Raw genomic sequence first — 17828 nt, 5'->3', positions numbered from 1 at the left:
CAGAAAAACAGTTTAAACCACACGTTGTCGAGATTTATGTTAATACTGATTTTTTTGTTAATTTACTGCTATGTTTGATTATATACCTGTTCTATTTCAATGAAAACTTCCCGTTAGGATGAATTGACACCCTATTTTGTCACATCGTCGGTCTACCCTCATAAACTACAGCGCTATGCTTCCTTATGCAGGGGCGTAGCTAGAGTATTAAAAACTTGTAGGCCCGATGATTCCATGGGGGTTTGGGGACTTTAATATGCACATTACACACACTTAATTATACTTGCAATGATTACAATAAAATAAAGCAATACACCATGCATGTTGTTTAAATAAACGCCAAACTTGCTTTGGTTAAACTAATACAAACTTGTGTTGTTTTAAGTGTTTGAGTTGCTATAAGTTTTTATTGCATTTCTTGGTTATTTAAATTTTGTTATTTTTCTTAAAGAGTTGTAGGCCCAGGCCTACAAGGCCTATATATAGCTACACCACTGTTATGGTACATCGTTGTAAACGATTTGGCTAGAAAAAAATATTGTATTCATGAGTTAGAGTTATTGAGGCAGTTTAATTTTTTCAAGGAAACCTCACAGGAAATCTGACTCTCACGTATGCATAGACATTCAAACTAATGTTTCCCCGTAGATAAATAATTTTTGCGAAAGCTCGAATTAGACTTAGTCAGTTAATTTCCCCAGTTTAACAGTCTCCGTGGCCTTGTGGTTAAGCGTCCGCTTACGGAGCGGGAGGTCGTGGGTTCGATCCCAGGCCGCGTCATACCGAAAGACGTTAAAAGCTGGTACAAGTAGCTCCCTTGCCTGGCGTTTGGCATTTAAAGGGTAGTGCTTGGGAAAGTGGTGTACACAGTACTGGTTCAACCCAGGAAAGTTGTATCCCGTGTATCGGTGCTTTACACCGAGCACGTTAAAGAACCAAGAGGTCTCTTCGCAAAGAGCTAGGGTATCGCACCCGGATTTCTTGTATCTCACTCTGTTTCTTCAAGTCTTCCAATGCCTGGATTTGACTGCGAATTGCTGTCACTTCTATCTCATGTCACTTATGGCATTTAAACACAATTTAAGTCGTGATGGCGTCACGGCGGGGTCAAGCCATAATGCAGCCAATGGGCGCGGGCAGACCTTGATAAACTCAAACAAACAATTTCCCCAGTGGCGGATCCGTAGTCTAGTGATAACGCACTTGACTATCAATCCAGGGATCGCAGGTTCGATTCCCCGTCGCATCACTAAAAAAGACTAATCCGGAGGGACGTTAAATGGGGGTCCCGTGTGACAGTGCTATATACTGGTGCACGTTAAATAACCAGGGTAGCTCTAAACAGGGTTACATTCTGTCTGTGCACTATGCTCCAAACAACCTAAAATGACTAACAATCTTAACGGAACACGCGCCGAATGGGCAAGGCCCGAGTGCGAGTACAAATAAGCTTACAACACTCAATTTCCCCATGTGTATGAAGTGTAACGGAAGAAAGAACCGTAGTTGCCGACGATGACTTTGCCATGATAATGTAATGCCTTATTGCAAGCCAGCTGCCGACATTTTAATTTTCAATTATGAATGCCAAGCTAGCGTAGAATATTAATGGATAAACCAGCTTCAGGGGCCAAGGCTACGACCAGACTCAAGTCCGTGTATAAAATCAGATAAAACACTTTTATTAAATTACAAAGAATCATCTCTTTTTCATTCTTTTAACAAACACGAATGTGGAAAAATGTACAATTTCGAATAGTTATTGAATAAAGCAGAAAATTGCAATGAAAAGAAGATTCTCAGTTTTGCCACTTCAGTCTGATTTTACACTGTTCGTATGATAATTAATTTGGAGCCCATTTTAATATGGATCTTACTCGATCTTAGGTCTTAATTAAAATTATTTGAGTGTCATAGGGTTTCATTATTTTGGAACATATTTGTATGAATTGAACTGAGCACTGAAAGTAACAAAAAAGTTGAGGAAAATAAATCGTTGTACATAAATTATTACTATTACATGTATTAAAGATTTAAGATTATTAAAGACTAAAATTCTTTATTGTAACAAGCCCCTGGCCGCGTGACTGGCACTTCAAGTATTCACCAAAACTATATTCATAAACAGTGGTATAAAGGCCGCGTGACTTCAAGTATTCTCCAAAACTATATTCATGAACAGTGGTACAAAGGCCCCTGGCACTTCAAGTATTCTCAAAAACTATATTCATGAACAGTGGTACAAAGGCCTCTGGCACTTCAAGTATTCTCCAAAACTATATTCAACTATATTCATGAACAGTGGTACAAAGGCCCCTGGCACTTCAAGTATTCACCAAAACTATATTCATGAACAGTGGTACAAAGGCATCCACTATTGCTCTTTCAGATATATGATAAGGGCAATATATTAAATCGTTACAGACTACACTGTTATGAATTGTTATGAATTAAGAGGGATATGCCTGATTTTACTATTTTAAAAAGTTCATAAAAATGATACAAGCCTGTGTGATTTCTATCAGGTTTGTTCATTTTTATGTGAACAAACAAATTCCACATGGCAATAACCTGTTAACATTATAATGGTAAGAGAAACGGAGCCGTGGTCTGGTAGTAACTCACTTGACTGTCATTCCAAGGATCGCAGGTTCGATTCCCAGACAGGTTACTTAAACAAATACTAATCGTCTTCCGAGAGGGACGTTAAATGGGGATCCCTTGTGACAGTGTTATACACTGGTGCACGTTAAAGAACCAGGGTAGCTGTAACCAGGGTTTCATTATGTCTGTGCACTATACTTAAAAATCATATTGACTTACAATCTTATCGGAGCACTCGCCAAATGGGCCTTGCTCGAGTGCGATTATAAATAAGTCCCCCACCCCCACCCCATTAGAGTAACAAAAATGATCCACTTATATTATTTCTCCTCTTCCTGATACAGGAACACTTACGCATACCTTTGTTTGCATATGAAACCATAATTAAGGAAATTAAAATCATTTTCGTGTTTATTTTTTGTCACTGGAGATGAATTTGTTAACATTGATAAAGCAGCATTCCACGTACACAAATCGATGCAGGATATGATAGTCCCTTATCGTTTCCTTGATCGAAAACTTCGCTTCCTTATTCAATCAAGTCATATCCTTGTTTCAGTTCGGTCTATGTCTACATCTGACAGTATCGTCTGTATAAGCTGCAATATTGTCAAATATATGAAATTTTATTACTTAAGGTGAATACAAATGGATTCTAGGTGCCTTTTGCAGTTGTTTGTTGTTTGTTTTTACGTTTGTGGTAAGTGTATAAAATTATATTTGCATCTTATAGTTGTTTTAATTCTTAAAGTCGTACCGACTGGGCTCAATCTAATCATAGAACGTACGACAATAATCAAAAGATCAAGACATATATTTAATTTATAAGCGATTGTCAGACATATTATTATGGTATCATAGTTGATCACACACACGCACGCATGCACGCGCATACGCACGCACATACGCACGCACACACGCAGACCCACAATGATTGTATGGCGAGTCATTTTGCACCCTTTATTTGTTTGTAAAATGAAAATGATGCTATTCATGTTAAATCAACTTCCTTATTTGACAAAAAAGTTCTGCCTTGAAGTACAAGGTTCAAATATTATATGGCGAATCATTTTGCACGTTTTATTTGTTTTTACTTTAATTAAATGAAAATGATGCTTAGTTTAAGTGATATCAACTCCCTTATTTGACCAAAAGCTCTGCTTTTAAATTCCATGTTATTTCACATATATATATATATGAAAGGATTTTGCGTTTCAGGTATCTTGGCCACTACGACGACTGGTAACGTAACTACCAAGCCGCCTGCTATCACAACCACCCCGCCGACCAATACAACTACGTCACATGCTATCATTACAACGACAGCGTCTGCAAGCGTAACCACGACGTCACATGCTAAGGAAACCACGACGTCACATGCTAACATAACCACGACGTCGCCTGCTAACACAACTACTACGTCTGCTAAAACAACTACACGACCGACCAACAAAACCACAACACCTGCTAACACAACTACTACGCCAGCAAAAACAACCACACGGCCGACCAACAAAACCACAACGCCTGCTAACATAACGACGCCACATTCTAACACCACTACCACGACCACCACCACTGTTACGACCACCCCAGCTAACGCAACCACCAAACATCCGAATTCCACGACGAAGATAACAACGACTTCAAAACCGCAACCATCTGGCAGGCACCACCGCCATCTCGATGTGATATCTTTTGTTGGAGGGATTATACTGGGATTCGGCGTAGCGCTTATCATTGGACTTATTATCTACTGCTGTCACAAGAGGAGACTTAGAGGATACCAGTCCATTTAACTTCCTGTTTGTTTGATGCTTTTTGTGCCTATCCTATAGAGAAATCTATATCTTGTATGAATCTCAAATGGAGGAATTGCATCTAACACATAACCTGACCATGCCTGCATATATTACTAATACACAAATTAATTGAATGGATAATGCACCAGTCAATTGTAACCATGCCGTGTTTTTACCTTCCATGTTGCCCCGCAGTGCCGATTGAATGCGGTGGTTTTGTCTTCGCGCCAAAAATAGCGGGGCCGTACCTAGGTATCCCGAGGAGCAGGGGCATTTGGCAGGGATTTTACCATCATTTTGTCCCCGCAGGACGGGGATTTTACCCGGGATTGGCTGAACCGAAAGTTAAAGTCCCCACTATTCACCGGACCTGTGGGGGGGGGGGGTGCGTGGTTACAATTGACTGGTGCATCAGGAGTGTTTATTTCATAATTTGATTCATCCTTTTTGACGTTAGATATATTTGTAAAATCATGATACTCATTTGTTACGGTACATTACCATACAAAAGTAAGCAAAGTTTTGTTTGTACTATTATAATATATCATCCCTATTGTTTAAGGGCAATCACACCAAACGATTATTGATTAAAGTGATACTCGTATTTGAAATCAATACATACACATGCATAACAGATATAAATTTTGAGTGATAAAACTGTAACTACTTACTAAATAATGTATTTATGGAAGAATATTTATTACTGATAACAAGATTGAAGCCCTGTTTTAAATGGCTGAAAACGTACTAATATTAAATTATTGGTGAGTCCTAAAAGATTTACGGTGATCAACTATCGCTATCGTTCGAAAATTAATATTTAGTTAGTAACGGTTTAAGAACAATGCATTTATCATCATTTTTTGAGCTTAAATATAAAAATCTGCGTCCTTTTTTGTCAACAGTCTTATATAACTGGTTTCCAAAGATTTTCGCAACCATTAGCTCGTTCCAAGAAAAAAAATAAAAAAAATAAAAATAAAAAAAATATCAAAGCGTTCAATATGTCAGAGTGCAGCTAATAAAATATTGACATGGTCCCACAAGATGTTGGTATATTCGTTGACTACACCCCTGAAACTTGCAGATTTAATAGAAGATCCCGACAGATGACCATATTCGATTAAAAGCGAATGAGTTTTCAGAGATTTTGCATCTTGTACATTCGGAACACCTCGACCAATTTCCATCGAAAACAACCTCGGATGTATGCCGGTACATCAGTAGAAGCAGCTCGTAAACTATTAAATATATAAATTAATTGTAGGTTTTTAACGTGTATTTTGTACATCAAAGTTTAAATTGATTGCCAGCGAAGTGAATTATTCATAAATGAGCAATATTCACAAGAGTAAAGTCATTAAGTTTATTAAACTAAATTGAAATTACTACGCGAACTTAAATGAAAATATTTCTGACATTGTAAACCGTCCACGTTTTCGATGGAAACTGGCCGAGGTGTTCCGAATGACATTTTGGTACAGTTTACGTACAGTTGCACTTATAATACAACTGTATCAATACCATTGTTTAAAATCAGTGATAATCACTACAATTATCATCAGAATGCATGTCAGCAACTGCATACGAGATAAAAGGTTACCGTATACATTTGATACAACGTTTATAACTAAAATCGCAATAAATCATGCATCGTACTGGAAGCTCTAAGATCAGTGTGATATTCGGATTTGGAATTATTTTCCTCACTACATGTATGTTCTTTTCATATCTTATTTTGTTATTGAAATTTAAGGCAGAAAATATGGTGGCATATGACTGCCGTAAGATAACCTGTTAAAGGGACTATACACCATATTGGCACCCAAAAAAGTTTTTTCTGTAACGAATCTCAGGACAATTATTTAAAAGAATGTTTTACTCTTTGATATCATACTTGTAAAAAGCTTACCCGAAACCGTTGGAACATTTAAGCTATATACCTAACTTGGTAATATCACATGATAGCATCCACCAGCCAATCATGCATAAGAATGAATTCTACATACATACCTTGTAATATTTTTAATGGAAAAAAACCTGCAAAAATAAGCTCATTGTAAACTATGTGGTACTTCAGTTAATTAGTTTCAATGCATTGTACACATCGATACAAAGTTTATGTCAGTTTTCGACAATTTTCTTTTTTTCGCTATTTCATCATACGGTGTATAGCCCCTTTAACGTTCGCGAATTGTTTCGTGTTAACCACTTTATTTTCGTCATAATTATCTAGCTATCTAGTTAATATTCGCGAAACGTTTTCGGTAAGATAAATATCATAAGACTAAAAACTGGCTTGATATTGCCCAAAACTGCCACCTGTTACCTTTTTTACTGTACAACACTAACAGGTTAACTAGTTATGGTTTGCGAATTTTACTTAATATGAAACATAATAACTGGTTAACTAGGAAAGATTCGTGTTACCACTTATCTATTAAAGCATAAACGCATTTTTTTGGCTTCTAGCAGTATCTGGTCATACATAATATCTTCATCACACCAGACGAAGACCATGATGACCGCACTACGTCCTGGCAATTTCGACGAAAGCAGCGAGGACGCGGTCAAATTGTTAAAAAAATGCTTAACTCAAGTTCATACTACGTCCTTACTACGTCCCTGCTAGGCATTCAAAGCGTCTTACACGTTCCAAATACGTTCTTACTGCACGCATCTTCACTCTCGCACTACGTCCAATGCATTCTTAATACGCGCGCACCACGTCCAATGCGTTCTTTGTTAAGTTCTTACTACGACAAGGAAGATTGCACCATGCGCTTATCACGTCTTCATAACGTTCTTATGACTTGAATTAATTTGTAAATGTAGATATGGAATTACCGTGTTCTATTTATAACTGTTTGTTTTAGTTACGCCGTCACTACGTCCAAGCCGTCGTTAATACGTTCTAACTACGTCCTGATTCGATCACGTCCTCACTACGTGTTCTAAACATGTTTCAAAGACCGCTCAAGTCCTTCATGTCCATAAAGACCATATCACATTCTGCTGTGTTCCTTCTACGTTGACCAAGTTCTAACTGCGTCCTGTCAGAATTTTGAAGACGTAGTGGGAACGTGGCTTAGTGTTGATGGGGGTATTAACTAATTCTGGTTTGCGAGAATGATACAAACATGGTTCATACAGTCATGTTCTGGGATGTTCATCATTTTTTCAATACACATGACACTGTTAAAACAATATAGATACTCAAATTGAAACATGTAATTCATAAATATTTTATTTCAATATTAAAGTCTTAGTTGAATTAAAGTAATAAATTAATACCGTTACATTAAAGAAACTCTTTCAAATTGCATATTTTTATTCAAATTGCTTAGTGTTGGCTGTCGAAACACGACCCTCGGCTGTGGTCGACAAAATCAATGGCGAGGGACCTTCGTCAGACGCGCCACCTACAGTCAGCAATGCGACACAAGTCACTGATGAATTCCGAGATGATGACTTTGTGGCAGCATTTGTAAAGAATCAGAATGAACCGACGACAGAAACTTCTCAGCCGTTGACAAAATCAAGAGCTATTGACACTACACCACCAACAAACGCTACTAGTGCTCATCCAAGTCGAAAAACACCAAAACAAATGATACCAGCTTTTAACCCACTGAACATAAACGCTAAAGCGTCCATAAAAATGGCAAACCCCCTCCAAGTTATTAATCCAAATTCAATGACGGCAATGCCAAACACAGAGGAGTCAGCAACCGCTGCAACTACAACACCAGAGCCAACAAACAACAACACTGACACACCAGAGCCAGCAACCGCAACAACTACAGAACCAGAGCCAGCTGCCACACCAACTTCAAAGCCAGAGCCAGCTTCCGCATCAACAACAATGAATACAACGACCGCATCAACAACAACAACAACAACAAATAAAACAACCTCATCACCAACAACATTTTCAACAACCGCATTAACAACAACAACTACAACAACCGCATCAACAACAGCAACAAAAACTACAACAACCGCACCTACAACAACAGCAAAGTCAACAACCGCATCAACAACAACTACAACAACCGCACCAACAACAACAGCAAAGTCAACAACCGCATCAACAACAACAACTACAACAACCGCACCTACAACAACAGCAAAGTCAACAACCGCATCAACAACAACAACTACAACAACCGCACCAACAACAACAGCAAAGTCAACAACCGCATCATTAACAACAAAACCAACAACCCCATTAACAACAACAACTAAATCAACTACCGCATCAACAACAACAAAATCAACAACCGCAACAGTAAAAACACCACGACATAACAGTGGGTACTATCTTGACCCCGGGGCTTTCGTTGGTGGTACTGTGTTCGGAATCATAGCACTCTATATAATGTACTTTGTGTATAAGAAAGTGCAGAATCACCGATCCAGTGGCTTCCAATACGGATTAGTGCAATAAAACCCCCCAGCTAGACTGGACCATTTGGGGGAAAACGGCAGTGCCAACCAAATATACACATCATTGGCCGATGGTTCAGAGGTTTGTTATTTATGAACGACATCGTTGTTATTTTTTAAACTCGGAAAAACGGATGATTTGCTACTATATTTAAATTTAAACAAACACAGCTAAAACTTTTGTCAGAATTCGTGTTAGAAATACAGTGGAACACAAGTGTTTCCACTGAACTTAAAGGACAGTAAATATTTGAAAGTTAACAACGATGGCGTTAACAACCGTTGTTAACGTCAACAAAATTCTGAACAATTGGTCCCATATTGTATAACTATTAAAAATTTCAATACCAAAGGTCTGTTACTGTTAGCTGAAGTCACCATTTTTTGGGGGGCTCCGTTTTCGTGACGCATCAGGTTATGGGAACGTCTTGATTTCTTTATCAAAATAACATGCATACTTTGCACATTATCATTATTATTTTAAGCTTGCTAGTAATTGTTTACATGCACGTATATTTGTTTATCATTTTAAAGATAACGCTATCGGAAAGCACGAACCTTGTTCCGTGTAAAATAATAAAAATGCGATAAAATGCGGGGTTGTCGATGTCCACCTCTCACTCAATGGGTTGTTGATTCCAGGGTCATTTTCACAGGGCTTCTCAAAATGGACAACAATGTTCGTACGTACCCAGTAGCCCGGCTGCTGAATGGGATATTCAAGCCAAATCTTGCATGGCTGTGTAAAGAAAATGTGTTTGCATGTTTTTGTATCCTAAAACCTACTCTTATGCTAGAATCCGATTGATGGCCTCCATCTGTTCAAGTTAATTGTCGTAATATATGAAACGGTAGTTACATTTTATCCATAGCTTCATTCGGAACTCCTCGGCCATTTTTATCAAAAACAACATCGGATGTATGCCGGTACATCAGTTAAAGTAGTTCGTAAATTTTTGAATTATATCATTTATGAAATGACGCGTTTTAGAGTTGTATTTATTGATCTAAGTTTAAATTGATTGTCAGTGAAGTATATTATTGCAAACATAATTAAGATTTCCAAGAGTAAAGTCATGAAGTTTAACTGTTAAATAAAAGTACTACGCGATCTACTTGCAGCGGACTTAAACGTACCTCTTTTTGAGTATGTAAACCGTCCAAATACATCCGAGGTTGTTTTCGATAAAAATGGCCGAGGAGCTCCGAATGCCATAGCTTAAGCGTCCATTATCGAACGAGCGAGTAGCAATGACCATGACAAAAGCCGCTATTGTTCTATGTTGAGAGAACGAATGTCAACGAATACTAACGAATGCAACGCAGTTTCTAACCCACGCTCTTGAATTGTGCGTAGTCCTAATATAGCATAGGGGCGGATCCAGTATTTGACGTTAGAGGGGGCATAACTTTTTGACCTTTTGACTTGCGCCCCTCCCTCAGAACTGTTGGCAAGAAATATCATCCATGTCTAGACTGAAATGGTGCATTTTAGTGAAATAGAAAGAAAACTTAGACGATTTTATGGGTGGTGGTGGTGCCGCCCCCCCCCCCCCCCCGGCTGCAAGTGGATGGGTCAATACTGCTTTTTACTTCACCAGGACATTGTAAATCGGGGAATATGAGGCAAAACCGGGACATTGGGAACCATGCTTATTGTAGAACCGTTAACGAACCATCCGTCTTTAGTTCTATAACCGTGTTCTCCTGTTGTTAACATCTTAACATTTCTTTTTTCATTTTCACAATTACTTTTCAAACACATCTACTAATGCATATTTAGGTCATTTCCGTCGAAATAATACAAAAAAATATGCGATGCACGAAATACCGGACAACCGAATAGGCAACAATGACAGAAGGACTGGAAGTACACTTTTAATAGTTGGTACTATTTCATTTCCTATCCAAATCTGTTAACATACCATTATTTCAAACACAATTCAGACATAATACATTTACAGGAAAGTTGCCATCTTCATAATAGTCAGCTAATAAAATGATATTGACCATCTTTGACGAACCATTGGCTATAGGATCTATTTTGTATTTTTGAGTAAAAAGTAATTTGATATCTTTGAGTAATTTTTTAAGACATTATATATTTTCGAAATTACTTAAGGCAACATATCAAATAGAAGTCTACATAGAAAATAGTTATTTTATTCTAGAATACATGCCTTTTAAAAATTACCTCCATTTTGTTTTATTTGGCGGCATTGTTTGACGCCACTTTAAACTTGTTATGATCCAAAATAGTGTGTTATTACTTTTAAAAATAGTTTCCATTGTTTAAAAAACATAACGATTATTTCTGACCATATATCAAGCTTGCACAACTTTGAGAGAAATGCACCATTTTTTGTGACCATCTTGGAAGCCATTTTGTCGTGTTGTCGTCTGAGAGCTAAATCTATAACTGACACAACACATTTATGTTTAGCAAGACCCGTAACTCTGGCTTGAATAATTGTTGAGTTATGCCCCTTATGGACTGAAATAAGACGAGCGTTGGCGTTATCTCTGCGGTGCTCTTGTTAGTCTTGAGACTCAATCTCGGACTTAACACATAAGTGGATATGGGCAAGGACGTGGACTCTAGCATGTTTCACAGCTTTTTTAAGCACCTGGAACAACCATTAAAATATGAATTCAAACATGTAGTTTATTTACCGTAAATAACATTCCGAGATGTCTTTCCCAACAAATTGAACTCTAAATCAATACTAAAAATCATATACATGTAATCGAGATAACCTGCACATGACATACATATCAAATTAATGTTTGGCAAGCATTAAAAAAAGTTACTATCGTTCTTAACCGCCGAACGTTCATTCAAAGTAGGCCCCGAACACAAGGGCGACAACAAAAAGGTCTTTGTGGGAGAATGTGACACAAACAGAGTTGTCGTTCTTGTCATCCCAGACACAGCGACTTGCCACCTCCATTCCCTGGTCCGCCGCCTGGCCCACCATAACGTTTACGGCGATCTTGTGGCGGTTAAAACCTAACTCCTTCACTGTATCTTTAATTTTGTCCGACAAATCGCAAGTTAGCTTGCTAGCGAAGTCTTGTTCATATCCGAAATCGCCTAGTTCATCTTGCAAAAGTGTTTCCACGGCGCTCTTTATCTTTGGACAAGTTAGTTTAACGTTCTCGTCGGGTTTCATTTTGTATGTATTTTCCTGCTTAACTTTGGTCTGACCGAAATTATCAGCCGAAAGTTCTGACTTTCCTCTCATGCTCATGGATAGTGTAAGGCGCCGGAGGCCCATCCCGGGGGTCCGCGTCATGTTGAGGTGTGCAGCAAGGTCCTTGAGGTTGGATTTCCTGCGGCTGGATAGCTGCGCCCCCGATTGCATTGGCGCAATCGACTGCTTCCGTTTCTGCCATTCAGCAAATACGCCGTCCTTATCACCTTTACTGAGGTCCGACCCTTCTTTCTTAATAGCAACCTGTGAAGTTCACAAATATTTAAACTATAGTTTAATATACAATTGTGACAGTAGCTCGAAGCTAAGTCCCTGGTTCTAATCGAACATTCTGGACTACTTAAATGAATAGATACTTTTGGGTATTAACTATTAAGTGAATATGTTCAAGTAAATTTTCTATTTCATAACAAAATCATTTTTGGTGGTGGTGGCGGCGGTGGTGGTGTTTGTGGTGGTGGTGGTGGCGGCGGTGGTGGTGGTGTTTGTGGTGGTGGTGGCGGTGGCGGCGGCGGCGGTGGTGGTGGTGGTGTTTGTGGTGGTGGTGGTTTTTGTGGTGGTGTAGGTGGTGGTGGTGGCGGCGTCGGTGGTGGTGTTTGTGGTGGTGGTGGTGGCGGCGTCGGTGGTGGTGTTTGTGGTGGTGGTGTTGGTGGTGGTGGCGGCGTCGGTGGTGGTGTTGGTGGTGTTTGTGGTGGTGGTGGTGTTTGTGGTGGTGTCGGTGGTGGTGGTGGTGGCGGCGTCGGTGGTGGTGGTGGTGGTGGTGGTGGTGGTGGTGGTGGTGGTGGTGGTGTTTGTGGTGGTGTAGGTGGTGGTGGTGGCGGCGTCGGTGGTGGTATTGGTGTTGTTGGTGGTGGTGGTGATGATGGTGGTTGTGATGAGGGGTTAGGGGTTAGGTATACAGTGCTAGTTGTGAATGTTAATAAAGACCTCAGCCAAACCGGTAGTAACGATGTTAGAACAATGATGGTGTGATATGACTATTTACATGACCAACATAACGTGTTCGTACAAAAACACGATTGTTTTACATTCGCACAACAGCAGATACATACTTTGACAGACTCAGTCATATCCTGTGGCCTGGAATAAAGAAAATAAATACATTTGAATTTACATTATAAATGTTCACGCAAAGAAGAATGGGAAAAGGTTCTTACATGGCAACATGATTACAAGATGTTTTTGTCTGAGGTTTAAGTCTACTGAAGTATATTATGGAAGCGTATAATGTATATGCGCAAGATGTGAGCATGTAGTTTTGTCGACGTCTTTTTATGCCGACCACATTAATTTTATCATGAAAGGTTGTCAAAATTATGTCGACCTGTTCCATCATTAAGTATGCTGATATTTTTGTCGCTAAACCTGCTAAACATACTTTGTAAACTAAACAATATGCTTTCGGGTTAACTTGTTTAACCTTATTTGTCGACAAAAATAAGTCGTTATATCCAGTAAATAAGTGAAGACAGCAAGTCATGCAATAACTCGTCAACCCGACATAAAACAACTGTACAGCAAGTCATGCAATAACTCGTCAACCCGACATAAAACAACTCTACAGCAAGTCATGCAATAACTCGTCAACCCGACATAAAACAACTCTACAGCAAGTCATGCAATAACTCGTCAACCCGACATAAAACAACTCAATAACTCGTCAACCCGACATAAAACAACTCTACAGCAAGTCATGCAATAACTCGTCAACCCGACATAAAACAACTGTACAGCAAGTCATGCAATAACTCGTCAACCCGACATAAAACAACTCTACAGCAAGTCATGCTATAACTCGTCAACCCGACATAAAACAACTCTACAGCAAGTCGTGCAATAACTCGTCAACCCGACATAAAACAACTCTACAGCAAGTCATGCAATAACTCGTCAACCCGACATAAAACAACTCTACAGCAAGTCGTGCAATAACTCGTCAACCCGACATAAAACAACTCTACAGCAAGTCGTGCAATAACTCGTCAACCCGACATAAAACAACTCTACAGCAAGTCATGCAATAACTCGTCAACCCGACATAAAACAACTCTACAGCAAGTCATGCTATAACTCGTCAACCCGACATAAAACAACTCTACAGCAAGTCATGCAATAACTCGTCAACCCGACATAAAACAACTCTACAGCAAGTCATGCAATAACTCGTCAACCCGACATAAAACAACTCTACAGCAAGTCATGCTATAACTCGTCAACCCGACATAAAACAACTGTACAGCAAGTCATGCTATAACTCAACCCGACATGAAACAACTCTACAGCAAGTCATGCAATAACTCGTCCACCCGACATGAAACAACTCTACAGCAAATCATGCAATAACTCGTCCACCCGACATAAAACAACTCTACAGCAAGTCATGCAGTAACTCGTCAACCCGACATAAAACAACTCTACAGCAAGTCATGCAATAACTCGTCAACCCGACATAAAACAACTCTACAGCAAGTCATGCAATAACTCGTCAACCCGACATAAAACAACTCTACAGCAAGTCATGCAGTAACTCGTCAGCCCGACATAAAACAACTCTACAGCAAGTCATGCAGTAACTCGTCAACCCGACATAAAACAACTCTACAGCAAGTCATGCAGTAACTCGTCAACCCGACATAAAACAACTCTACAGCAAGTCATGCTATAACTCGTCAACCCGACATAAAACAACTCTACAGCAAGTCATGCAATAACTCGTCAACCCGACATAAAGCAACTCTACAGCAAGTCATGCAATAACTCGTCAACCCGACATAAAGCAACTCTACAGCAAGTCATGCAATAACTCGTCAACCCGACATAAAACAACTCTACAGCAAGTCAGGCAATAACTCGTCAACCCGACATAAAACAACTCTACAGCAAGTCATGCAATAACTCGTCAACCCGACATAAAACAACTGTACAGCAAGTCATGCAATAACTCGTCAACCCGACATAAAACAACTCTACAGCAAGTCATGCAATAACTCGTCAACCCGACATAAAACAACTCTACAGCAAGTCATGCAATAACTCGTCAACCCATAACTCGTCAACCCGACATAAAGCAACTCTACAGCAAGTCATGCAATAACTCGTCAACCCGACATAAAGCAACTCTACAGCAAGTCATGCAATAACTCGTCAACCCGACATAAAACAACTCTACAGCAAGTCGTGCAATAACTCGTCAACCCGACATAAAACAACTCTACAGCAAGTCGTGCTATAACTCGTCAACCCGACATAAAACAACTCTACACCAAGTCATGCAATAACTCGTCAACCCGACATAAAACAACTCTACAGCAAGTCGTGCAATAACTCGTCAACCCGACATAAAACAACTCTACAGCAAGTCGTGCAATAACTCGTCAACCCGACATAAAACAACTCTACAGCAAGTCATGCTATAACTCGTCAACCCGACATAAAACAACTCTACAGCAAGTCATGCTATAACTCGTCAACCCGACATAAAACAACTCTACAGCAAGCCATGCAATAACTCGTCAATCCGACATAAAACAACTCTACAGCAAGTCATGCAGTAACTCGTCAACCCGACATGAAACAACTGTACAGCAAGTCATGCAGTAACTCGTCAACCTGACATAAAACAACTGTACAGCAAGTCATGCAATAACTCGTCAACCCGACATAAAACAACTGTACAGCAAGTCATGCAATAACTCGTCAACCCGACATAAAACAACTGTACAGCAAGTCATACAATAACTCCTCAACCCGACATAAAACAACTCTACAGCAAGTCATGCAATAACTCGTCAACCCGACATAAAACAACTCTACAGCAAGTCTTGCAATAACTCGTCAACCCGACATAAAACAACTCTACAGCAAGTCATGCAATAACTCGTCAACCCGACATAAAACAACTCTACAGCAAGTCGTGCAATAACTCGTCAACCCGACATAAAACAACTCTACAGCAAGTCGTGCAATAACTCGTCAACCCGACATAAAACAACTCTACAGCAAGTCGTGCAATAACTCGTCAACCCGACATAAAACAACTCTACAGCAAGTCGTGCAATAACTCGTCAACCCGACATAAAACAACTCTACAGCAAGTCATGCAATAACTCGTCAACCCGACATAAAACAACTCTACAGCAAGTCATGCAATAACTCGTCAACCCGACATAAAACAACTCTACAGCAAGTCATGCAATAACTCGTCAACCCGACATAAAACAACTCTACAGCAAGTCATGCAATAACTCGTCAACCCGACATAAAACAACTCTACAGCAAGTCATGCAATAACTCGTCAACCCGACATAAAACAACTCTACAGCAAGTCATGCAATAACTCGTTAACCCGACATAAAACAACTCTACAGCAAATCATGCAATAACTCGTCAACCCGACATAAAACAACTCTACAGCAAGTCATGCAATAACTCGTCAACCCGACATAAAACAACTCTACAGCAAGTCATGCAATAACTCGTCAACCCGACATAAAACAACTCTACAGCAAGTCATGCAATAACTCGTCAACCCGACATAAAACAACTCTACAGCAAGTCATGCAATAACTCGTCAACCCGACATAAAACAACTCAACAGCAAGTCATGCAATAACTCGTCAACCCGACATAAAACAACTCTACAGCAAGTCATGCAATAACTCGTCAACCCGACATAAAACAACTCTTCAGCAAGTCATGCTATAACTCGTCAACCCGAAATAAAACAACTCTACAGCAAGTCATGCTATACGCTTCCATATTCGAGTCGCGTTCCCTGGGTTTTCCTTTTTATCTTTTTTGTATTTCTCTTTAACTGCTTCCTCATAGACATATATTTCTCCCTCGTTTCCACAAAACACGCTACGCTCGGGTCGGGATGAACCTATCTTACAATCATAATCATTCAGTTTTCAACAACTGCGTTCTTCCATCGGGCCAGACAATTTAAGCCTATGTGCTATAATGGATAGGTAAATAATTTTGCAAATGTGGTGCAAAAGAACCCACCTCATAATGTAGGATATATAAAGTGTGTAAAGATTGTTTACTGCAAAGCAAAGAATTAAAAGTACTGTTTTAATTCCATTTTGATCGTCTAATTAGGCAGACATAATCCTATGAAATAGGCAGTTGATCCATACTTGTCATTTGGGATTTAGCTTAATTTGTGACAGTTTAAATACAGAAAACCTTCAATCACGGCTGCAAATGGTGTGTTAAACATTTCGAATGATTTCGAAAGTTTCGAAGCACAATACTTTTTTATCATCAATCATCAGTCCTCTATCGATCGAAGACCAGTTTCGGTGGACTATAAGTGATTGTGATTGTTCCCATTCGTCGGCTCATCCGTCCGTCCGTCCTCCATTTCTGCGTCTGCTCTTAAACTTCAATAGAGACCAGCATTGGCTAAATTGTCACAAATGTCCACCACAATAAGATGACGTGTCGCGAACAACCACATCGATAAACTGATAAAGGATCCGCCCTTTATAATGACATGTTCTACTGGAAAACTTCTTTTCTCGTGTACGCTCTGTAGTCAAAACAGTTTCATCTTACGCCCAACCCACTGTCACTGACATTAGCCTACATTGTCTTATACAGACATACTTATAATGTGATTAACGGGACCCATTCACTACAGCGAAACTATTCCCTTCATGTAATATGTGAAAAAAGATCTTGTCACAATGATAAAACATTATCAATAGTTTAAATTAAAACAAACAGAACAGTCTATGAGTGGAAATTCGCA

The 17828-nt window shown here is 39.3% G+C and overlaps 3 protein-coding genes across 3 annotated transcripts; 2 read left to right on the top strand and 1 right to left on the bottom strand.

Annotated features, from left to right (window-relative positions):
* Nucleotides 1–3151: 3151 nt before the first annotated feature.
* LOC128236492 (integumentary mucin C.1-like) lies at nt 3152–5010 on the top strand. Its single transcript, XM_052951378.1, has 2 exons — nt 3152–3304; nt 3823–5010. Exons 1-2 carry the CDS (start codon nt 3253–3255, stop codon nt 4401–4403), a joined length of 633 nt encoding a protein of 210 aa, XP_052807338.1. The 5' UTR covers nt 3152–3252; the 3' UTR covers nt 4404–5010.
* A 567-nt stretch (nt 5011–5577) lies between these two features.
* LOC128237646 (salivary glue protein Sgs-3-like) lies at nt 5578–8856 on the top strand. Its single transcript, XM_052953237.1, has 2 exons — nt 5578–6121; nt 7754–8856. Exons 1-2 carry the CDS (start codon nt 6055–6057, stop codon nt 8854–8856), a joined length of 1170 nt encoding a protein of 389 aa, XP_052809197.1. The 5' UTR covers nt 5578–6054.
* Nucleotides 8857–11689: 2833 nt separating this feature from the next.
* Nucleotides 11690–17082, bottom strand: LOC128237645 (dynein light chain Tctex-type protein 2B-like). Its single transcript, XM_052953236.1, has 3 exons — nt 17078–17082; nt 13123–13150; nt 11690–12313 (listed from the first exon to the last, which is right to left on the bottom strand). Exons 1-3 carry the CDS (start codon nt 17080–17082, stop codon nt 11690–11692), a joined length of 657 nt encoding a protein of 218 aa, XP_052809196.1.
* Between the last annotated feature and the right edge of the window lie 746 nt (nt 17083–17828).

This window comes from Mya arenaria, chromosome 6, assembly GCF_026914265.1.
Source record: "Mya arenaria isolate MELC-2E11 chromosome 6, ASM2691426v1".
Taxonomy (NCBI): Eukaryota; Metazoa; Mollusca; class Bivalvia; order Myida; family Myidae; genus Mya; species Mya arenaria.
This window is presented reverse-complemented; position numbering and strand designations above follow the sequence as displayed.

Coding starts and splice junctions, on each gene's coding strand:
- LOC128236492 (XM_052951378.1), top strand. CDS start 3,253: ATGGATTCTAGGTGCCTTTTGCAGTTGTTTGTTGTTTGTTTTTACGTT. Junction 3,305..3,822: donor TGTTTGTTTTTACGTTTGTG/GTAAGTGTATAA, acceptor TTTGCGTTTCAG/GTATCTTGGCCACTACGACG.
- LOC128237646 (XM_052953237.1), top strand. CDS start 6,055: ATGCATCGTACTGGAAGCTCTAAGATCAGTGTGATATTCGGATTTGGA. Junction 6,122..7,753: donor AATTATTTTCCTCACTACAT/GTATGTTCTTTT, acceptor CAAATTGCTTAG/TGTTGGCTGTCGAAACACGA.
- LOC128237645 (XM_052953236.1), bottom strand. Junction 12,314..13,122: donor ATATGACTGAGTCTGTCAAA/GTATGTATCTGC, acceptor TGAACTTCACAG/GTTGCTATTAAGAAAGAAGG.